This window comes from Catharus ustulatus, chromosome 36 (genome assembly GCF_009819885.2).
Source record: "Catharus ustulatus isolate bCatUst1 chromosome 36, bCatUst1.pri.v2, whole genome shotgun sequence".
Lineage (NCBI taxonomy): Eukaryota > Metazoa > Chordata > Aves > Passeriformes > Turdidae > Catharus > Catharus ustulatus.
The window spans coordinates 1,434,748-1,457,364 of NC_046256.1; the positions used below are offsets into that span (position 1 = coordinate 1,434,748).

General features: G+C 42.3%; 2 protein-coding genes and 1 long non-coding RNA gene across 7 annotated transcripts; 1 reads left to right on the top strand and 2 right to left on the bottom strand.

The window, feature by feature from the left end:
- Positions 1–20: 20 nt before the first annotated feature.
- Positions 21–6,841, bottom strand: LOC117009855. 2 transcript variants are annotated; one of them, XR_004420544.1, is made up of 4 exons: positions 6,749–6,841; positions 3,613–3,696; positions 2,367–2,441; positions 21–57 (listed from the first exon to the last, which is right to left on the bottom strand). It is a non-coding gene; the product is annotated as an uncharacterized LOC117009855 (long non-coding RNA). The 2 variants fall into 2 exon arrangements; XR_004420545.1 differs by lacking the exon at positions 6,749–6,841 and adding an exon at positions 4,968–5,102.
- A 1,261-nt stretch (positions 6,842–8,102) lies between these two features.
- LOC117009804 (zinc finger protein 345-like) lies at positions 8,103–15,420 on the bottom strand. 4 transcript variants are annotated; one of them, XM_033084165.2, is made up of 3 exons: positions 15,202–15,420; positions 13,070–13,161; positions 8,103–10,511 (listed from the first exon to the last, which is right to left on the bottom strand). In XM_033084165.2, exons 2-3 carry the CDS (start codon positions 13,143–13,145, stop codon positions 8,260–8,262), a joined length of 2,328 nt encoding a protein of 775 aa, XP_032940056.1. In that variant the 5' UTR covers positions 13,146–13,161; positions 15,202–15,420; the 3' UTR covers positions 8,103–8,259. The 4 variants fall into 4 exon arrangements, with proteins under 4 accessions (XP_032940056.1, XP_032940055.1, XP_032940057.1 ...); XM_033084164.1 differs by lacking the exon at positions 15,202–15,420 and adding an exon at positions 14,637–14,676; XM_033084166.1 differs by lacking the exon at positions 15,202–15,420 and adding an exon at positions 14,550–14,563.
- LOC117009807 (zinc finger protein 345-like) lies at positions 14,960–21,842 on the top strand. The gene is made up of 5 exons (XM_033084170.1): positions 14,960–14,981; positions 16,332–16,460; positions 16,581–16,655; positions 17,491–19,431; positions 21,508–21,842. Exons 2-4 carry the CDS (start codon positions 16,427–16,429, stop codon positions 19,377–19,379), a joined length of 1,998 nt encoding a protein of 665 aa, XP_032940061.1. The 5' UTR covers positions 14,960–14,981; positions 16,332–16,426; the 3' UTR covers positions 19,380–19,431; positions 21,508–21,842.
- The last annotated feature ends 775 nt before the right edge of the window (positions 21,843–22,617 follow it).

Consider the following 22,617-nt stretch of genomic DNA (forward strand, 5'->3'; position numbering starts at 1 on the left):
GAGGGGCGGGGGCGGGAGGGGGGGAGGGGTGGGGAGGGGAACCGTCGGGGGAGGGGGCTGGGGAGACGGAAAAAAAATTGGGGAAAAAATGAAAAAGAAAAGAGAAAAAAAATGGGGATAAAATGGGAAAAAATGAAAATAAAAAAAGAAAAAAAATGAGGATAAAATGGGAAACAAATTGGAATTAAATGGGGATAAAATGAAAAAAAAATAGGAGAAAAAATGAAGATAAAATGGGGTAAAATGGGAAAAATGGGGATAAATTGAGAAAAAAAATGAAAATTAAAAAAAAGAAAAAATGGGGATAAAATGGGAGAAAATGGGGAAAAAATGAGGAAAAAATTTTTAAAAAGGGAAAAAATGGGGATAAAATGGGGAAAAATTGAAAAAAAGAGAAAAAAAATGGGATAAAATGGGGAAAAATGAAAATAAAAAAAGATAAAAATGGGGTTAAAATAGGAAAAAATTGAAAGAAAAAAGGGGGGGAAAATGGGAAAAAATTGAAAGAAAAAAAGGGGGGGAAAATGGGGATAAAATGGGAAAAAATTGAAAGAAAAAAGGGGGGAAATGGGGGAAAAATGGGAAAAAATGAATTAAAAAACAGGAAAAAATGGGGATAAAATGGGAAAAAATGGGGAAAAAATGAGGAAAAAATTTTAAAAAAGGGGAAAAATTGGGATAAAATGGGGAAAAAAAGAAAATAATAAAAAGATTAAAAATGGGGTTAAAATCGGAAAAAATTGAAAGAAAAAAGGGGGGAAAATGGGAAAAAATGGGGATAAAATGGGGAAAAAAATGGAATAAAATGGGGATAAAATGAAAAAAAAATAGGAGAAAAAAAAGAAGACAAAATGGGGATAAAATGGGAAAAATGGGGATAAAATGAGGAAAAAATGGAAATTAAAAGAAAGAAAAAATTGGGATGAAATGGGAAAAAAATGGGGATAAAGTGGGAAAAAATGGGGAAAAAATGAAAGAAAAAGAAAAAATGGGGATAAAATGGGAAAAAATGAAAATAATAAAAGAGAAACAATGGGGATAAAATATGGAAAAAATTGAAAGAAAAAAGGGGGGAAAAATGGGGATAAAATGGGGAAAAAATGAAGATAAAATGGGAAAAAAATGGGGATAAAATGGGGGGAAATGGGGAAAACATTGAGATAAAATGGGAATAAAATAGAGATAAAAAGGGGATAAAATGGGGAAAATATGGGAAAAAAATGAGAAAAAAATGGGGGAAAATGAGGGAAAAATGGAAAAAAAATGAAAAAAAGGGGAGGAAAATGGGGATAAAATGGGGAAAAAAATGAAAATAAAAAAGAGAAAAAATGGGGATAAAATGGGGAAAAATGGGGATAAAATAGGGAAAAATATTTAAAGAAAAAAGGGGGGAAAAATGGGGATAAAATGAAGAAGAAAAAAAGAGAAAAAATTGGGATAAAATGGGAAAAATGGGGATAAGATGGGGAGAAATGGGGAAAAAAGGAAATAAATGAGAAAAAATGGGGAAAAAATGAGGATAAAATAGGAAAAAAATCAAAAGAAAAAGGGAATAAAATGGGGTTAAAATGGGAAAAAATGGGAGAAAAAATGAAGATAAAATGGGGATAAAATGGGAAAAATGGGGATAAAATGAGAAAAAAAAGAAAATTAAAAAAAAGAAAAAATGGGGATGAAATGGGAAAAAATGGGGATAAAGTGGGAAACAATGGGAAAAAATGGGGAAAAAATGAAAAAAAAAAGAAAAAATGGGGATAAAATGGGGAAAAATTTTAAAAAGAGAAAAAAATGGGATAAAATGAAGATAAAATGGGGAAAAAATGAAGATTAAATGGGGGAAAAAATTGAGATAAAATGAGGATAAAATGGAAATAAAATGGGAATAAAATCGAGATAAAATGGGGATAAAATGGGGAAAAAATTGAGATAAAATGGGGGGAAAAATGAAAAAAAAAGTGAAAAAATGGGAATAAAATGGGAAAAAAATGGGAAAAAAATGGGGATTAAATGGAAAAAAAAGGGAATGAAACAGGGATAAAATGGGGATAAAATGAGGGGAAATGGGGAAAAATAAAGAGAAAAAAATCCTTAAAAATCCTTTTTTTTTTTAAATTCCCACCCCAAAAAATTCATGAAAATTCCCCCAAATCCCCTCTGAATTCCCAAAATTCCAAACACCCCAAAAATTTCAATTTTACCATTTTTCAACCCAAAAAAAACCCTAAAAAATCCATTTTTAAAAAAAATTCCCCCCAAAAATCCACAGAAATCCACCCAAAATTCCCCCCAAAAAAATCAAAAATTGAAGTTTTAACCAAAATTTAGGAAATTTATCCCAAATTTTTTCCGGATTTTTCTCCACTCACCCGACACCAGCCCCCGTCTCCGGTGGGATTCGGCGAACGCGGTGATCCGGGGCCAACTGATGGCGATTTCCTCGGCTTTTGGGGGAAAAAAAATGGAAATTTTGGGAAAATTGGGAATTTCCTCACCTCATTTTCCCACCCTGGGCTCGGGTTTGGGTGGAAATTCTGAGATTTTGGGTGAATTTTAGTGAGGGGAAAAATGTTCCGGGGAAAATGAGGCGGTAAAATTAAAAAAATTTAAAATTTTTGCATTGGGGATTTGCAAAAAAATGGGAAATTCTCTTTAATTTTGCCCTGGGAATTCCCAAAAATTGAGAAAATTTCCTCAAATTTGTGTTTTGGAATTGTTAAAAAAAATCCCAAAATTGCTCAAAATTTGGGTACTGAAAAGTCCAAAAATTCCTCAAAATATGGGTTCTGAAAATTCCCAAAATTCTACAATTTTTGTGCAGAGAATTAAAAAAAAAAAGAGAAAATTCTCTCAAATTTGTGTTTTGGGAATGGTCAAAAAATCCCAAAATTCCTCAAAATTTGGGTCCTGAAAATTCCCAAAATTCCACAATTTTTTGTGCAGAGAATTCAAATAAAAAAGAGAAAATTCCCTCAAATAATCCCAAAATTCCTCAAAATTGGGTCCTGAAAATTCCCAAAATTCTACAATTTTTGCCCAGAAAATTCCCAAAAAATGAGAAAATTCCCTCAAATTTTGTGCAGAGAATTCCCCCCAAAAAACAGAAAATTCCCTCAAATTTGTGTCTTGGGAATTGTCCAAAAAAAATCCCAAAATTCCTCAAAATTTGGGTCCTGAAAATTCCCAAAATTCCACAAATTTTGTGCAGAGAATTCCCAAAAATTGAGAAAATTTCCTCAAATTTGTGTTTTGGGAATTGTCAGAAAAAAAATCCCAAAATTCCTCAAAATTTGGGTCCTGAAATGTCCCAAAATTCCACAAATTTTGCCCAGAAAATTCCAAACAAATGAGAAAATTCCCTCAAATTTTGTTCTGGAAATTCCCAAAAAATTTCCAAAAATTTCCCAAATTTGTGCCTTGGGGAAAAATCGAAATTTTAAAAATAAAATCTAAAAAAATTCTAAAATTTTGCTGTTAGGACACCCCAAAAAAATCCCAAAATTCCCATAAAAATTCCTTTTTTTCCCCTAAATTTTCAGGTTGGAATTCCCCAAAAAATCCCCAAAAATTCCCCAAAATTCCAAAAAAATTCACAAAATTTTGGGGTCGCCTTACCCAAGGAAATGACGTTCTCATAATTCTCCTGCATCCCAAATTTTTGGGGGATTCCCCCTCCAAAAAAATTTCCCAAATCCGAACCTGCAAGGAAAAAAATCCCAAAAATCCCTGTTAGGATCCAAAAAAAATCCCAATTTTTGGGGGGAATTTTGGGGTCAATTTGGGGGAATTTGGGGGGAAATTTGGGGGAATTTTTGGGATAATTTGGGGGAATTTTGGGGAAAATTTGGGGGAATTTTAGGAAAATTTTTGGGGAATTTTGGGATAATTTAGGGGGGAATATTTGGAATATTTTGGAGTGGATTTGGGGGATTTTGGGATGGATTTGGGGGGAATTTTGGGATAATTTTGGGAGAATTTAGGGGGAGTTTTGGGATAATTTTTGGGACTATTGGGAAAATTTTAGGGGAATTTTGGGGGGAATTTTGGGATAATTTTGGGATGGGTTTGGGATGGATTTGAAGGAATTTGGGGGGAATCTGGGGATGAATTTCAGGAAAAATTTTGGGGTGGAATTTTGAGGTAATTTTGGGATTATTTTGGGATGGATTTGGGATGAATTTTGGGATAATTTTGGGAGAATTTAGAGGGAATTTTGGGATAATTTAAGGGGAAATTTGGGGAAAATTGGGAGGAATCTTGGGATAATTTAGGGGGAATTTTGGGATAATTTAGGGGAAAATTGGGAGGAATTTCCCGATCCCACCCCAATCCCGATCCTGACCCTTCCTGATCCCGACCCGATCCCGATCCCGGTTCAAATCCCGATCCCAATCCCAGTCCCGATCCCGATCCCAATTCCCAACCCTGACCCAATCCTGACATGATCCCAATTCCTGATCCCAATCCTGACCCTTCCTGATCCTGATTAAAATCCTTATTCCAATTCCAGTCTCGATCCCGATCCCAATTCCCGATCCTGACATGATCCCAATTCTTGATCCCGATCCCAATCCCAATCCCAGTCCTGATCCCAATCCCAATTCCCAATCCTGACCCGATCCTGATACGATCCCAATTCTTGATCCCAATTCCTGATCCCGATCCCGATCCTGACCCTTCCCGATCCCAATTCAAATCCCAATCCCAGTCCCGGTCCTGATCCCAACTCCCAATCCCAATCCCGATCCCAATTCCCAATCCTGACCCGATCCTGACATGATCACAATTCCTGATCCTGATCCCGATCCTGACCCGATCCCAATCCCAATTCCCAATCCTGACACGATCCTGACATGATCCCAATTCCTGATCCCGATCCCAATCCCAATCCCAATCCCAATTCCCAACCCTGACATGATCCCAATTCCCAATTCCTGATCCTGATCCCGATCCCAATTCCCAATCCTGACCTGATCCTGACATGATCCCAATTCCTGATCCTGGTCCCGGTCCTGATCCTGATCCCGACCCTTTTCCTGGTCCCAACCCCGACCCAGTCCCGATCCCAACCCTTTCCCGATCCCGATCCTGATCCTTTCCTGGTCCCAATCCCAACCCCGCACCGATCCCAGCCCCGACCTGATCCCGATCCTGATCCTTTCCCAGTCCCTGTCCCAATCCCAATCCCAACCCTTTCCTAATCCCAGTTCAAATCCTGATCCTGACTCCGACCCGATCCTGTCCCAATCCCGATCCTGATCCTGACCCTTTCCCAATCCAGGTTCAAATCTCGGTCCCGATCCCGACTCTTTCCTGATCCCAATCCCGGCCCGATTTCAATGCCAATCCCAATTTTCATTCTGATCCTGATCCTGACCCTTTCCCGATCGCAGTTCAAATCCTGATCCCACCCCAATCCCGATCCTGACCCCATCGTGATCCCACCCTGATCCCAAACCGATTCCGATGCCAATCCCGATCCTCATCCTGATCCCAATCCCGATCCCGATTCAAATCCCAATCCCAACCCTTTCCTGGTCCAGCTCCCGGTCCCATTCCCAATCCCGGTTCAAATCCCGATCCCGATCCCACACCAATCCCGATCCCGGTTCAAATCTCGATCCCGATCCCAACCCTTTCCCGATCCTGCCCCACTCCCGATCCCAACCCCAACCCCATCCCGATCCCGGTCCCGATCCTGATCCCAATCCCAATCCCAATCCTGACCTGATCCTGACCCTTTCCCAATCCCAGTTCAAATCCTGATCCCGATCCTGCTCCTGGTCCCGATCCCAATCCCAATTCTGATTCTGATCCTCATCCCAATCCCAACCTGATCCTGATCCCCATCCCGATCCCCATCTGATCCTGACCCTTTCCTGGTCCCGCTCCCAATTCCGGTTCAAATCCCGATCCCGACCCCAATCCTGACCCGATTCCAATGCCAATCCTGACCCTCATCCCGATTTCGATCCCGATCCCTGTCCCCCCCCCCGATCCCAATCCCGGTCCCAATCCCGATCCTGCCGCAATCCCGAACCTCATCCCAATCCTGATCCCAACCCGATCCCGATCCCAGTTCTGCCCTGATTTCAATCCTGGTCCTGATCCCGATCCTGCCCCAATCCTGATCCTGATCCCAATTCCAATCCTGATCCTGACCCAATCCCGATCCCGACCCTTTCCCGGTCCCGATCCCGTTCCTGATCCCGGTTCAAATCCCGATCCTGGTCCTGACCCTTTCTCAATCCCGGTCTTGCCCCAGTCCCAATCCCGATCCCGATTCAAATCCCGATCCTGACCTTTTCTCTATCCCGGTCCTGCCCCGAACCCGATCCCGCCCCGATCCCATCCCCATCCCGATCCCGACCCTTTCCCGGTCCCGACCTGATCCCAATCCCGATCCCGATCCCGATCCCGATCTCGACCCTTTCCCGATCTCGATCCCGACCCCGATCTTGATCCCGACCCCGATCTTGATCCCGACCCAGTCCCGATCCCGCCCCAATCCCAATCCCCATCCCGGTTCAAATCCCGATCCCGGTCCTGCCCCAATCCCGATCCTCACCCCAATCCCTTTCCCGGTCCCGATCCCGTTCCCGATCCCGATCCCCATCCCGATCCCGGTTCAAATCCCAATCCCGACCCTTTCCCGGTCCCGATCCCGATCCTCATCCCGACCCCACTCCCCATCCCGATCCCGCCCCAATCCCAATCCCGATCCCATCCCGGTTCAAATCCCGATCCCGACCCTTTCCCGGTCCCGATCCCGGTCCCGGTGCCGCTGGAGGCGGCTCCCGGCGTGACCCGGATACAGTGGAGCTTCCTCCCCTCCCCCTCCTCCTCCTCCTCCGCCTCCCCCTCCCCCATCCCCATCCCCTCCTCCTCCTCCTCTTCCTTCTCCCTCCCCCCTCTCCCCCTCCCCCTCTTCCTCTTCCTCCTCCTCCTCCCCCTCCTCCTCATCCCTCTCCCTCCCCCTCTTCTTCCTCCTCCTCCTCATCCTCCTCCCCTCCCCCTCCTCCTCCAAAAACCTCCCGAGGAATCGCCCAGAAATTCCCGGGATGCTCAAAGGATTCCCAAGGATTTACAAAAAAATTCAAAAAATGCCCCAAAAAAACTCGCAAAGGTTTGTTAAGAGATAAATAAAATAAAATACGATAAAATAAAATAAATTAAAATATAGAATAGAATAGAATAGAATAGAATAGAATAGAATAGAATAAAATAAAATAAAATAAAATATAAAATAAAACAAAATTTCCTCAATGTCCAAAGAACTCCCAGAGATTTTCCCCCCAAAATTCCCCCAAATGCCCAAAAGATTCCCAAGGATTTGCCCCCCCAAAAAATTCCTCAAATGCCCTCCCCAAAAAAATCTCGAAGGTTTGCAAAAAAAAGAAAAAAATAAATTCCCCAAATGTTCGAAGAACTCCCAGAGATTTGTACCCAAAAATTCCCAAAGATTTGCGCCCAAAATTCGCAAGGATTTGCCCCAAAATTCCCAAGGATTTCCCCCCCAAAATTCCCAAATATTCAAAGATTTCCCAAGAATTTGCACCCAAAATTCCCAAGGATTTACCCCAAAAATCCCCCGAAGATTTGCCAAAAAAATTCCCAAATGCTCAAAGAATTCCCAAAGATTTGTCCCCCCAAAATTCCCAAAACACAAAAAAATTCCTAAAGAACCTCCCAAGGATTTGCCCCAAAATTCACCACAAAAATTCCCCCAAAATTCCCAATTTTCCCAATAATTATTCCCATTTTTTCCCCCCATCATTCCACAAAAAAATTCCAACAATTCCTCACTAAATCTATTTTTTATTCACATTACAAACAAAGAAGAAAATTCCAAAAATCCCAAAAAACCCCCAGGAAAATCCCCGGAATTCCCACCCCAACTTTTTCCATCCGGGAAAAAAAAAAAAAAATTGGGATCAAATCCTCATTTTTATTTTTTATTTAATTCCAGATTTCGGGATTTTCCAGTTGAATAAATACAATAAATTACGGAATTCCGGCTTTTCCAACCTCAAAAAAAAAAAAAAAAATTCACCAAAATTTCCAGGATTTTCTCCAACTCCATTTTTTTCTTCCCCCTGGGAAAATTTTTTTTCCAGAGAAAAAAACCAAAACCTGAAATTCCACTTTATTTTTATTTTTATTATTTTTGTTTCCTTCTCTACCCTACTTTTCCTACTCTACCCTACCCAAAACTACAGCTGGGAACGCCGGGAAAAACAAAAAAAAATCCGGAATTTTCTTTCACCCCTCCGGCATTTCCTTGGATTTTTGGGATTCAATGGAGGAATTCCAATTTTTTTGGGATTCCACGATGGATTTTTGGGATTCAACAAAGGGTTTCCCATTTTTTGGGTGTTCAACGGAGGATCTCTCATTTTTTTGGGATTCCGCGACGGACTTTTGGGATTCAACGGAGGAATTCCCATTTTTTGGGTGTTCAACAACAGATATTTGGGATTCAATGAAGGATTTTTGGGATTCAATGGAGGATCTCCCATTTTTTTGGGATTCAACGGAGGATCTCCCATTTTTTCGCGATTCCTCGTGGATCCGTTGATGTTTGGCCAACGGTGACGAATTGATGAAGGATTTCCCAATTTTTTGAGACTCAACTGAAGATCTCCCATTTTTGGAGGACTCAACCGAGGATTTCGCAATTTTTTGGGACTCAATTGAAGATTTCCCAATTTTTTGGGACTCAACTGAAGATTTCCCATTTTTGGAGGACTCAACCGAGGATTTCCCAATTTTTTGGGACTCAACAGTGGATTTCCCTTTCTTTGGGGACTCAACTGAAGATTTCCCAATTTTTTGGGACTCAACAACGGATTTCCCATTCTTTGGAGATTCAACTGAAGATTTCCCATTTTTTTGTGACTCAAGTGAGGATCTCCCACTTTTTTGCGACTCCTCATGGACCCGTTGATGCTCGGCCAACGCCGACGGATCCGCGAAGGATTTCCCGCTCTCGGAGAAGATTTTTTGGGATTCAACAACGGATTTCCCATTTTTTTGGGATTCAACAATGGATTTCCCATTTTTTTGTGACTCAACAACGGATTTCCCACTTTTTTGCGACTCCTCATGAACCCGTTGATGCTTGGCCAACGCCGACAGATCCGCGAAGGATTTCCCGCTCTCGGAGAAGATTTTTTGGGATTCAACAACGGATTTCCCATTTTTTTGGGATTCAACAATGGATTTCCCATTTTTTTGTGACTCAACAACGGATTTCCCACTTTTTTGCGACTCCTCATGAACCCGTTGATGCTTGGCCAACGCCGACAGATCCGCGAAGGATTTCCCGCACTCCCCGCAACTTTTCCCCGCCCCGGCTCCGTGCGCCTGCTGATGCTTCTGGAAGTGCAGCGTGGAATTAAAACTCTTCCCGCACTCGCCGCAGACGTGGGGCCGACCGCCGGCGTGCGTCCGCTGGTGCCGGTAGAGGTGCGACGTCCTCCCGAAGCTCTTCCCGCACTCCGGACACTCGTAGGGTTTCTCTCCGGTGTGAATCCTTTGGTGCCTCTCCCAGTGGGAGCTCCAGGAAAAACTCTTCCCGCAATCCCCGCACCGGTACGGCTTCTCCGCGCCGGACCCTCCGTGAAAACTCCGGCGGTGCCGCGCGTACTGCGAGCGGGCGCCGAAACCTTTCCCGCACTCCTCGCAGCGGAACGGGCCCTCGCCGAGATGAATCCGTTGGTGCTTCACCAACGCCGGCGCGTCGCCGAAACTCTTCCTGCACAACGAGCACTTGTAGGGCCGGACGCCGGTGTGCGTCCCTTGGTGCCGCTCGAAATGGAGGATGCTGCCGAAACTCCGCCCGCAGTAGGTGCAGATGTACGAGCGACCGCCGGCGTGGCCGCGCTGGTGCCGGTAAAGATGAGAACTCCTGGAAAAACTCTTCCCGCACTCCGGGCACTCGTAGGGTTTCTCGCCGGTGTGAATCCGTTGATGCCGGAGCCAATGGGAACTCCAGGAAAAACTCTTCCCGCAATCGCCGCACTGGAACGGCAAATTCCCGGTGTGCGAGCGCCGGTGCGTCGCCAACTCCTTGTTGCGACGGAAACTCTTCCCGCACTCATCGCATCGATAGGGAAGACCCCGCGTTTGCTTTTCCGAATCGGCGTCGCCGTGGCCGCGTTGGTGCCGGTAAAGGTTGGAAGAGACGTTGAAGGTTTTGCCGCAATGGCGACACCGGAACGGTTTTTCGCCCGTGTGCGTCCGGCGGTGTTTGGAGAAATGGGAGCTGCAGCTGAAGCTTTTCCCGCACTCGGAGCACTCGTAGCTTTTTTGGAGGACGATGATGCTCTTGAAGTTGGAGAAATTCGGGGATGTGGGGTTTTTCGGGTTTTTTTTGCCGGTTTTTCCCGACGTTCCCGGGTCGATTTGTTGGACCACGGTCCAGCGGAGAGTTTCGCGCTCGGGGTTGGGGAAGAGGGGGTCGGGATCCAATTCTACGATTCCGGAGGGGGTCGGGTTGGAGGTTGGGAATCCTTGGGTGGAAAAAATGAAGAATTTTGTGGGGTTTTCCCAGGTTTTTTTCTGGGATTTTCCATATTTTTTACGGGTTTTTTTTCCTCATCTTTTAGGGATTTTCTCCCATTTTTTGTGGATTTTTTTTCCGCCTTTTTGTGCATTTTTCCCCCATTTTTTGTGGATTTCCCCCCCATTTTTAATGGATTTTTCCCTCATTTTTTGTGGAATTTTCCTCATTTTTTGTGGATTTCCCCCTCATTTTATGTGAATTTTTACCCATTTTTAATGGAATTTTCGTCTGTTTTTGTGGATTTTTCCCCATTTTTTGGTGGATTTTTTTCCCTTTCTTTTTCGGGGATTTTCCATATTTTTAATGTTTTTTTCTCCTCATATTTTAGGGAATTGTCTCCCTATTTTTTATGGAATTTTATCCATTTTAAATGGAATTTTCCTCAATTTTTCGTGAATTTTCCCCCATTTTTTGTGGATTTTTTTTCCCTTTTATTGTGCATTTCCCCTCCATTTTTTGTGTTTTTCCCCCCATTTTTTTGTGGATTTTTTTCCCATTTTTTGGTGGAATTTTATCCATTTTTAGTGGAATTTTCTCTAATTTTTTGTGGATTTTCTACCCTTTTTTTCTAGGGATTTTCTGTATTTTTAATGGTTTTTTCCTCTCATTTTTTAGGGATTTTTCCCCATTTTTTGTGGATTTTTCCCCCCTTTTTAGTGCATTTTCCCCCATTTTTGGTGGATTTTCCCCCATTTTTAATGGATTTTTCCCTCATTTTTTGTGGATTTTTTCCCCATTTTTTGTGGATTTCCCCCCCATTTTTGTGGATTTCCCCATTTTTAATGGATTTTTCCCCCCATTCTTTGGTGGAATTTTCCACATTTTTTGTGGTTTTCCCCCATTTTTTGTGGATTTCCCCCCCATTTTTAATGGATTTTTTCCCTCATTTTTTGTGGATTTTCTCACATTTTTAATGGATTTTCCCCCCCATTTTTAGTGAATTTTTACCCATTTTTAATGGGATTTTCCTCTGTTTTTTGTGGATTTTTTCCCCATTTTTTGTGGATATTTTTTTCCTTTTTTATGCATTTCCCCTCCATTTTTTGTAGCTTTTTCCCCCATTTTTTGTGGATTTTTTCCCCATTTTTTTGTGGAATTTTGCCCATTTTTAATGGAATTTTCTCTAATTTTTTGTGGATTTTCCCCCATTTTTTTGTGGATTTTCTTCCCTTTCTTTTTCGGGGATTTTCCATATTTTTAATGGGTTTTTTTCCCTCATATTTTAGGGAATTGCCCCCCTATTTTTTATGGAATTTTATCCATTTTTAATGGAATTTTCCTCAATTTTTTGTGGATTTTCCCCCATTTTTTGTGGATTTTTTCCCTCATTTTTAAGGGATTTTTTCCCCCCATTTTTTGTGGAATTTTCTCCACTTTTGTGGAATTTTCCCTCATTTTTTGTGGATATTTTCCCCCATTTTTTGTGGATATTTTTCCCCATTTTTTGTGGATTTTTTACCCATTTTTTGTGGATTTTTCCCCATTTGGGAAAATCATGGGATCGTGGGATTTATTTATGGGATTTATTTCTAGGATTGATTGATGGGATTGATTTATGAGATTGATTGATGGGATTTTTGGAATTTATTTAGGGGATTTTGGTATTTATTTATGGGATTGATTTATGGGATTTGTTTATGGAATTTATTTATGGGATTGATTTATAGGATTAATTTATGGGATTTATTTGATTTATTTATGGCATTTTTGGGATTTATTGATGGGATTTTTGGGATTGATTTTTGGGATTTATTGATGGGATTTGTGGGATTGTTTTATGGGATTGGTTTATGGGATTTATGGGATTGGTTTATGGTATTTAAAGGATTAATTTATGGGATTTTTGGGATTTATTTATGGGTTTCATTTATGGGATTTATGGAATTTATTTATGGGATCTTCGGCATTTACAGGATTTATTAATAGAATTTATTTATGGAATTTATGGGACTTCTGGGATTTATGGGATTTATTTATGGAATTTATTTATGAGATTTATGGGATTGGTTTATGAGATTTAATTATGGGATTTTGGGGGTTTATGGGATTTATGGGATTTATTTATGGGATTTTTGGGATTTATGGGATTTATTTACAGAATTTATTTATGGGATTTTGGGGATTTTTCGGATTTATTAATGGGATTTATTTATGAGATTTATGGGATTGCATTATGGGATTCATGGGATTTATTTATGGGATCTATGGGATTTATTAATAGAATTTATTAATGGAATTTTGGAGATTTTTGGGATTTATTAATGGGATTTATTTATGAGATTTATGGGATTGGTTTATAGGATTTATGGCATTTATTTATGGGATTTTGGGGATTTATGGAAATTATTTATGGGATTTATGGGATTTATTAATGGAATTTATTTATGGGATTTATGGGATTTTTTGGGATTTATTTATGGGATTTATGGGATTTTTTGGGATTTATGGGATTTATTTATGGGATTTTGGGAATTTTTGGGATTTCCCCCCTTTCCCCAAACTTACCCTGGATCCCGTTGGGATTTTCCTCCTCTTCATCCCCAAAAATCACCTCTGGCTCCTCCTCCCCCCACGGATCCATCGCCGGCTCCGGGATCCTGGAAAATCCCAAAAAAAGGAAAAATAAATTAAAATCCCAAAAGGAAAAACAAATAAAAATCCCAAAAGGAAAAATAAAAATCCCAAAAAAATTCCAATCCCCAAAAAAATTCCTGGCCCTAAAAATTCCAATCCCAAAAAAATTCCTGGCCCTAAAAAATCCCAGTCCTGAAATTCCAGACCCTAAAAATCCAGCAATTAAAGGACACAAAAAATTCCCACTTTTTTATTAATTAAAGCACCACAAAATTCCCGTTTTTCTAATAATTAAAGTACCTAAAAATCCAATTTATCCCTTAATTAAAGCCCCCAAATTCTCATTTTTCTATTAATTAAAGCACCTAAAAATCCAAATTTTTTCCATTAATTAAAGCACCTAAAATTCCCATTTTTTCATTAATTAAAGTGCCTAAAATTCCATTTTTTCCATTAATTAAAGCATCTAAAAATCCAATTTTTCCATTAATTAAAGCACCCAAAATTCTCATTTTTCTATTAATCAAAGCACCTAAAAATCCATTTTTTCCCATTAATTAAAGCACCCAAAAATCCAATTTTTTTCATTAATTAAAGCATCCAAAAATCAAATTTTTCCATTAATTAAATCCCGCAAAAATCCAATTTATCCATTAATTAAAGCCCCCAAATTCCCATTTTTCTATTAATTAAAGCACCTAAAAATCCAAATATTTTTCCATTAATTAAAGTACCCAAAAATCTCATTTTTCCACAAATTAAAACATTTTAAAAATCCCATTTTTAAAGCATCCAAAAATCCCATTTTCACATTAATTAACCCCCCCAAAAATCCCATTTTTCCACAAATTACAGCACCCAAAAATCCCATTTTTTCCATTAATTAAAACACCCAAAAATCCAATTTATCCATTAATTAACCCCCCCAAAACCTAATTTTCCCACAAATTAAACCACCAAAAAATCCCCATTTTTCCACAAATTAAAACATCCAAAAATCCAATTTATCCATTAATAAAACCACACAAAAATTCAATTTATCCATCAATTAAACCCCCCAAAAATCCAATTTTCCCACAAATTACAGCACCCAAAAATCCCATTTTCCCATTAATTAAACCATTCAAAAATCCCATTTTTCCTATGAATTAAAACACCCAAAAATCCGATTTATCCATCAACAAAACCCCCCAAAAATCCCATTTTTTCTATGAATTAAAACACCAAAAATCCGATTTATCCATCAATAAAACCCCTCAAAAATCCGATTTATCCATTAATCAACCCCCCCCAAAATTCCCATTTTCCCCCGAACCTTCCCCACCCCACGCCCCCAAAATCCCCCAAATTCCCCCCAAAAAAACCCCAAAAAAACAAAAAAAAAAATTCCCCGACCCCTCCCCCCACCCACGGGGACAAAGCCGGGGCGTCTCCCCCTCCCCCAACCCCAAAAAAATCCCCAAAAATCCCAAATTTCCCCTCCCCCACCCCGACCCACCCTTAATTCCGATTTTTTTTTAATATTTCCCCTTTTTTTCCTTTTTTTTCCACCCTTTTTTTTTCCCCAAAATCCCCGGATTTTTTACCTTTTTTTTTTTTTTTAGTTTTTTTTTTTAATTTCCTTTTTTCGGAGTTATTTTTTTATTTTTTTTTATTTCTATTTTTTTTTTTTTGTTCCAACCCCTTCCTGTGTTCCTCGATCTCGGAGCCGACCTGCAACACCCGCCCCTCCCCCTTCAACCTTTATTTATTTTTTTATTTTTTTTTATCCCCTCCCTAAAAAATTCCATTTTTTTTTTATATTTTTCCCCTCCTCTCATCCAGCTTTTCCTCCGCTATCCAGGTAAATCAAAATTTCACCAAAACCTCGATTTTCACCCCAAAAAATTCATCAAATCCTCTCCCGACCGCGCCTTGAAAATTAAAATCAAATTAATTAAAATTTAAAAAAAAAAAAAAAAAAAAAGGGGGAGGGGGGAGGAAAAAAATTCCCAGAAATCCCCCCTCGGTTTTTAACCCTTTTTTTTCTCCTCCTCCCCCATCCCGGATCCGTTTTATTTTACCCCAAAATTGCCCAAAATCCGCGGTTTTTTTGGTGGTTTTTATTCGGATTTTCTCTCTCCTCGTAGCCCGGCTGTGAGACTCCATTTTTGCTTTTTTAATCCGATTTTTTTCCCGTTTTTTCCCGTTTTTTCCCCCGTTTTCTGCCGTGATTTTCGGGGTTGTTCTCCCGGTTTTTTCTCCTGGTTTCATCCCCTCTTTATTTCGGATTTTTTTTTCTTTTTATTTCCATTTTTTCCCCTTTTTATTTCCCTTTATTCCCCCTTTTTCCCCCCCATTTTCTCATTTTTTTCACTTTTTATTTCCCATTTTCCCCCCATTTTTTTCCTCTTTATTCCCCTTTTTTCCCCATTTTTTCCCCTTTTCCCCCTATTTTTTAATTTCTAATTTCCTTCAATCCCCATTTTAAAAATTATCCCTTTTTTTAACCCTTTCATTCCCTGGATTTCTTCTCCATGGAAACCCCAAATCCTTCTTTAAACCCTTCCCAAAATTTGGAAAACCGGGATAAGGGAGGGAATTAAGGTGGGAATTTTTTATTTTTTATTTTTTTTGGTGGGGGGGTGGAATCTCTAAACTTCCCTAAATAATTCCCTAAAAAAAATTCCTTCAAAAATCCCTAAAAAAATCCCTCCCTCAAAATATTCCTTAAATAAATTCTCTAAAAAAAAAATTCCCTAAAATATTCCCCCCCAAAATATTCCCCAAAAAATTCCCTCAAAAAAATTCCCTAAAAAAATCCCCCCCACAAAAAAAATCCCTAAAAAAATTCTCTAAAAATTCCCTTTAAGATACCCAAAAAATTCCCTTTAAAATTCCCTAAAAATTCCCTTTAAAAAAATCCCTAAAAAAATCCCCTTTAAAAATCCCCCACTAAAAAATTCCCAAATATGGAAAAACCCCAAATTAATTTTTTTTTACCTGCCAGGATCCCAAAATCTGACTCAGCACTGCTGAAATTCCCTGGAATTGGGATCTTTTCCCCAAAAAAATTCCCTTAAAAATTGTTTTTAAAAAATCCCTAAATAAAAATCCCCAATAATTTCCCTAAAAAAATTCCCCCCCGAAAAAAATTCCCTTGAAAAATCCTAAATATAAAAAACCCCAAATTTAATTTTTTTTTCCCTCCCAGGATCCCAAAATCTGACCCGGAGCTGTCGAAATTCCCCGGATTTGGGATTTTCCCCCCCAAAAAAATTCGGGATAAACTCGGAATTCCGGGACGAGATGCAGGAGAGCTACGAGAGCGTCATTTCCTTGGGTGAGCCCCCAAAATTCCTTGGATTTCCCCCAAATTCCGGATCAAAATCCCTAAATTTTCAACCCTAAAATTAAAATCAATCTGGATTTTAATTAATTTTCTCTTTAATTAATTGGGCAGCCGAGGAGATCGCCATCAGTTGGCCGCGGATCACGGCGTTCGCCGAATCGCACCGGAGACGTGGCCTGGGCACCGGTGAGTCAACGGTGGCCAACGGGGCTTGGCCAAGATGGGGTTGGGCTCTTCCAGTTGGCCAACCCAACCTTGAGTGGGTTTGGGCTCTTCCAGTTGGCCAACCCAACCTTGAGTGGGTTTGGGCTCTTCCAGTTGGCCAACACAACCTAGAGTGGGTTTGGGCTCTTCCAGTTGGCCAACCCAACCTTGAGTGGGTTTGGGCTCTTCCAGTTGGCCAACCCAACCTAGAGTGGGTTTGGGCTCTTCCAGTTGGCCAACCCAACTTTGAGTGGGTTTGGCTCTTCCAGTTGACCAACTCAACCTACAGTGGGTTTGGGCTCTTCCAGTTGGCCAACCCAACCTAGAGTGTGGGTTTGGGCTCTTCCAGTTGGCCAACCCAACCTAGAGTGGGTTGGGCTCTTCCAGTTGGCCAACGGGACCAAGATCCCCAAAATCCCATCCAGGGACCCCAAAACCTCCCAAAAAACCTCCCCAAAATCCCAAAACCTCTCAAAAAAATTCCCAAAAAATCCCCAAAAAAACCCTGAAAACCTCCCCAAAAAATCCAAAAAAATCCCCAAAAAATCCCAAAAAATCAAAAAAAATCCCAAAAAAATCCCCAAAAATCCCCAAAAATCCCCAAAAATCCCCAAAACCTCCCCCCCCAAAAAATCCCAAAACCTCCCAAAAAATCCTAAAAAAATAAAAAAAAATCCAAAAAAATCCCAAAAAAATCCCAAAAAATCCAAAAAATTCCCAAAAAATCCCCAAAAAATCCCCCAAATCCCAAGAACCACCCCAAAAACCCCCAAAATTTCTCAAAACCCCCAAACCCCCTCCCCTTTTCTTCCTCCAGACGCCTCCCCGGCCTCGCCGAGCGACCGCGACGACGAGGAGCCGCCCCCGAACCCTCCGGCAAAACCCGAAATCTCGGCAACGCCGCCCGACCCCAAATCCTCCCCCGACCGCGACGACCCCAAACCCGAAACGCCGAGAGCGGAACCCCAAGCCCAAAAACGCCGCGGTAAATCCGACTGCGGGAAACCCGCGAAAAATTTACGGTGCCATGACTGCGGCAAAGCCTTGGCGTCGCCCAAACGCCGGCGGCGAACGGAGCGACCCCACAAATGCCAGGAATGCGGGAAGAGTTTCCGGTTAGGCTCCGGTTTGGCCACGCACCGACGCCGGCATTCGGGCGAGAATCCCTACAAATGTCCCGATTGCGGCAAATCCTTCGGCGTCGGCTCGGCGTTCATCCAGCACCGGCGCGTCCACGCCGGCGCGGCGCCGTGTCGCTGCGGAGTTTGCGGGAAGAGTTTCCCGGCCGGCTCGGGGTTGGTGAAGCATCAAAAAGTTCACCAGGAGGAGAAACCGTACAAATGTGGCGATTGCGGGAAAGGGTTCAACTGGAATTCCCACCTGGAGCGGCACCGGAGGATTCACACCGGCGAGAAACCGTACGCGTGCCAAGAATGCGGGAAAAGTTTCTCGTGGAGTTCCCACCTGGATCGGCATCGCCGAACCCACGCGGCGCCGGAATGCGCCGAGTGCCACAAGGACGCGGCGAGAAACTCCAAAATTCCCAAAATCCGGCGGGAACCGGCGGAAAAACCCCCGAGGAGTTTCGGCGTCGCTGCCGGCAAACCCTACGAGTGCCGGGAATGCGGGAAAAGTTTTTCTTGGAGTTCCCACCTGGATCGGCACCGGCGCATCCACATGGGGGAGAAACCGTTCCGCTGCGGCAGCTGCGGCAAAAGTTTTTCCCAGAGCTCCCATTTGGAGCGGCACCGGAAAATCCACCGGGAGCCGTGCCGGGAATGCGGCAAAAACGGGAAAAAAAACGGGAAAAGCTTCCCGAAACGCTGCCGGATTTTGGGGGAGGCGGCGTGCGGGGAGTGCGGTTCGGTGTGGGAGAAATGCGGGGAGTGCGGTAAAAATTTGGATCAGGGATCGAATTCGGGGTCGGAGGGCGGGAATTTGAGTTTGGGGTCGGGTTTGGGGTCGGAGGGTGGGAATTTGGGGTCGCACTTGAAGGATCAAGGGACTCAAACGGGCGAGAAGCCGTTCGCCTGCCCGGAGTGCGGCAAAACCTTCGGGCAGAACTCGGCGCTGGCCAAGCACCGGCGCATGCACACGGGCGAGAAACCCCACAAATGCAGCGAGTGCGGCAAAAGCTTCGGCGTCCGCTCCAACCTCATCAAGCACCAACGGACGCACCTGGGCGAGAAACCCTACAAGTGCCCCGAGTGCGGCAAAGGCTTCATCCAAAAATCCGACCTCACCAAGCACCGCCGGATGCACACCGGCGAGAAACCCTACGCCTGCCGCGAGTGCGGCAAACGCTTCAGCGTCTCCTCCAACCTCATCAAGCACCAACGCATCCATCTGGGCGAGAAACCCTTCCAGTGCGCCGAGTGCGGCAAGAGCTTCATCCAGCGCTCCGAGCTCACCATCCACCGGCGCGTGCACACCGGCGAGAAGCCCTACAAGTGCCAGGAGTGCGGGAAATGCTTCAGCCGCAGCTCCCACCTCAACCGGCACCGGCGCACCCACGCCGGCGACAAGGCCGCTCGCGGCGCCGGTCAGGCCTCGGCGGCGGCGGCCTCGGCGTTGGCGCCCGGAGGTTTGGCCTTCCCGGCGTTCCCGGGGTCGTCGGCGGTGCCGGCGGCGTTGGAGCTGCCCTGGGCATTGGCGTTGCCGGGTCGGGCGTTCCCGGGTTTTCCGGCGGGGTCGGTGGGTAATTAGTGAGGGGTGTTGATTGGTTCGGGTTGGGTTTGTTTGGTGATGGAGTGGGGAGGTGAGGGATTCCCAGCATTCTGTGGTTCCGGTGAGTTCCTGGCATTCCCAGCGCTCCCAGTGCCCAACTGGGATTGGTCAACCCAAAACTCAATGTTGAGTTTGGTTTCCATTTTTTCTCATTCAAATTTATTGCCCAATTAATGATCTCTAATTAATTAGGGATTAATTCATTCATTAATTGGGGAGATGAGGGATTCCCATCATTCCATGGTTCCAGTGAGTTCCCGGCATTCCCAGTGCTCCCAGTGCCCAACTGGGATTGGCCAACTCAAAACCCAACGTTTGGTTGGTCTCCATTTGTTCCCATTCAAATTTGGTGGCTAATTAACAATCACTAATTAATTAGGGATGAATTCATTCATTAATGAAGTTGGGAGTTGAGGAATTCCCAGCATTCCGTGGTTCCGGTGAGTTCCCGGCATTCCCAGGGCTCCCAGTGTCCAACTGGGATTGGCCAACAAAAACACCCAACCTTGGCTTGGTCTCCATTTATTCCCATTCAAATTTGGTGGCTAATTAACAATCTCTAATTAATTAGGGATGGATTCATTCATTAATTAAGTTGGGAGATGAGGAATTCCCAGCATTCCGTGGTTCCGGTGAGTTCCCGGCGTTCCCAGTGCTCCCAGTGCCCAACTGGGATTGGCCAATCCCAAAACCCAACGTTTGGTTGGTCTCCATTTGTTCCCATTCAACTGTGGTGGCTAATTAACATTCTGTAATTAATTAGGGATGGATTCATTCATTAATTAAGTTGGGAGATGAGGAATTCCCAGCATTCCGTGGTTCCGGTGAGTTCCCGGCATTCCCAGGGCTCCCAGTGCCCAACTGGGATTGGCCAACAAAAACACCCAACCTTGGCTTGGTCTCCATTTATTCCCATTCAAATTTGGTGGCTAATTAACAATCTCTAATTAATTAGGGATGGATTCATTCATTAATTAAGTTGGGAGATGAGGGATTCCCATCATGCCATGGTTCCGGTGAGTTCCCAGTGCTCCCAGTGCCCAACTGGGATTGGTCAACCCAAAACCCAATCTTGGCTTGGTCCCATTGAATTTTCATGGCTAATTAACGATCTCCAATTAATTAGGGATGGATTCATTCATTAATAATGTTGGGAGATGAGGAATTCCCATCATTCCATGGTTTCCGGTGAGTTCCCGGCATTCCCAGTGCTCCCAGTGCCCAACTGGGATTGGTCAACCCAAAACCCAACCTTGGCTTTGGTTTCCATTTGTTCCCATTCAAGTTTGGTGGCTAATTAACAATCTCTAATTAATTAGGGAGGGATTCATTCATTAATTAATTGTGTAGATGAGGGATTCCCAGCATTCCATGGTTCCGGTGAGTTCCTGGCGTTCCCAGTGCTCAACTGGGATTGGTCAACCCAAAACTCAATGTTGAGTTTGGTTTCCATTTTTTCTCATTCAAATTTATTGCCCAATTAACGATCTCTAATTAATTAGAGATGGATTAATTTATTGATTGAGTGGGGAGATGAGGGATTCCCATCATTCCATGGTTCCGGTGAGTTCCCAGCATTCCCAGTGCTCCCAGTGCCCAACTGGGATTGGCCAACCCAAAACCCAACGTTTGGTTGGTCTCCATTTGTTCCCATTCAAATGTTGTGGCTAATTAACATTCTGTAATTAATTAGGGATGGATTCATTCATTCATTAATTGGGGAGATGAGGGATTCCCAGCATTCCATGGTTCCGGTGAATTCCCGGCGTTCCCAGTGCTCCCAGTGCCCAACTGGGATTGGCCAACAAAAAAACCCAACCTTGGCTTGGTCTCCATTTTTTCCCATTAAATTTCATGGCTAATTAACGATCTCTAATTAATTAGGGATGGATTCATTCATTAATAATGATGGGAGATGAGGAATTCCCAGCATTCCATGGTTCCGGTGAGTTCCCAGTGCTCCCAGTGCTCCCAGTGCCCAACTGGGATTGGCCAACAAAAAAACCCAACCTTGGCTAGGTGTCCATTTGTTCCCATTCAAATTTCGTGGTTAATTAACATTCTCTAATTAATTAGGGATGGATTCATTCATTAATTAATTGGGGAGATGAGGGATTCCCAGCATTCCGTGGTTCCGGTGAGTTCCCGGCGTTCCCAGTGCTCCCAGTGCCCAACTGGGATTGGCCAACCCAAAACCCAACCTTGGTCCCGTTCAATTTTCGCGGCTAATTAACGATCTCTAATTAATTAGGGGATGATTAATTGGCTAATTAATGACAGGATGGGGAATTCCTGCTCATTGCTGGGCTCCTCCCAGTGCTCCCAGTGCCCAACTGGGATCGGTCCCAAACTCCGACGTCGGCGCCGTCGTTTTCCGGGAATTCCGTGGAATTTTGGGAATTTTTTGTTTTTTTGGTCGTTTCTGGAATTTTCCGTTCATGTTGAATTTATTTTTATTTTTATTTTTATTTTTAATTTTTAATTTTAATTTTTATTTTATTTTGATTTTTGGTATTTTTATTTTCAGGGATTTTTACTTTTTTCGGGATTTTTTTTTTTTTGGAATGTGGGAGGGAAAAATTTGGGATTTTCCCGAGCGAAGGAGAGGGGAAAAAATGGGAATGAGGGAGGGAAAAAATTTAAAATTAAAAAGATTAATTTAGGAAAAAAGAAGGAAAAAATGGGAAAATACTCCAGGAAAAAAAAAAGTAATTAAAACTTAATTAATTTATTGAAATTAATCAATTAAATTTATTAAATGATTTTTTTTTTTTAATCCTGGAAAAGGAGGAAAAAAAATGTGGAAAATTAATGGAAAATTCTGGAAAAATTCTGGAAATATTATGGAAAAATTAAGGAAAAATTATGGAAAAATGTGGGAACATTCTGGAAAAAAAAAGTGGGAAAATAAAGGAAAAATGTGGGAAAATAATGGAAAATAAAGGGAAATTATAGAAAAAATACGGAAAAATTACGGAAAATTTATGGAAAAAGTTGGGAAAATTTGGAAAAATGTAAAAAAATTTGAATGTATAAAAAATTTATGGAAAACATGGATAAATCGTGGAAAATAAAGAAAAATGATGGAAAATAAAGGAAAAATAATGGAAAATTTATGGAAATTGTGGGAAAATAATGGAAAAAATAAAAGGAAAAATGTTGGAAAATTCTGGAAAAATGAGAAAGAAAAAGTGGGGTTGGAAAATCGAAAAATTTG

Coding starts and splice junctions, on each gene's coding strand:
- LOC117009804 (XM_033084165.2), bottom strand. CDS start 13,145: ATGGATCCGTGGGGGGAGGAGGAGCCAGAGGTGATTTTTGGGGATGAA. Junction 10,512..13,069: donor AAATCCCAACGGGATCCAGG/GTAAGTTTGGGG, acceptor TTTCCACCCAAG/GATTCCCAACCTCCAACCCG.
- LOC117009807 (XM_033084170.1), top strand. CDS start 16,427: ATGCAGGAGAGCTACGAGAGCGTCATTTCCTTGG. Junction 16,461..16,580: donor CGAGAGCGTCATTTCCTTGG/GTGAGCCCCCAA, acceptor TTAATTGGGCAG/CCGAGGAGATCGCCATCAGT. Junction 16,656..17,490: donor GAGACGTGGCCTGGGCACCG/GTGAGTCAACGG, acceptor TTCTTCCTCCAG/ACGCCTCCCCGGCCTCGCCG.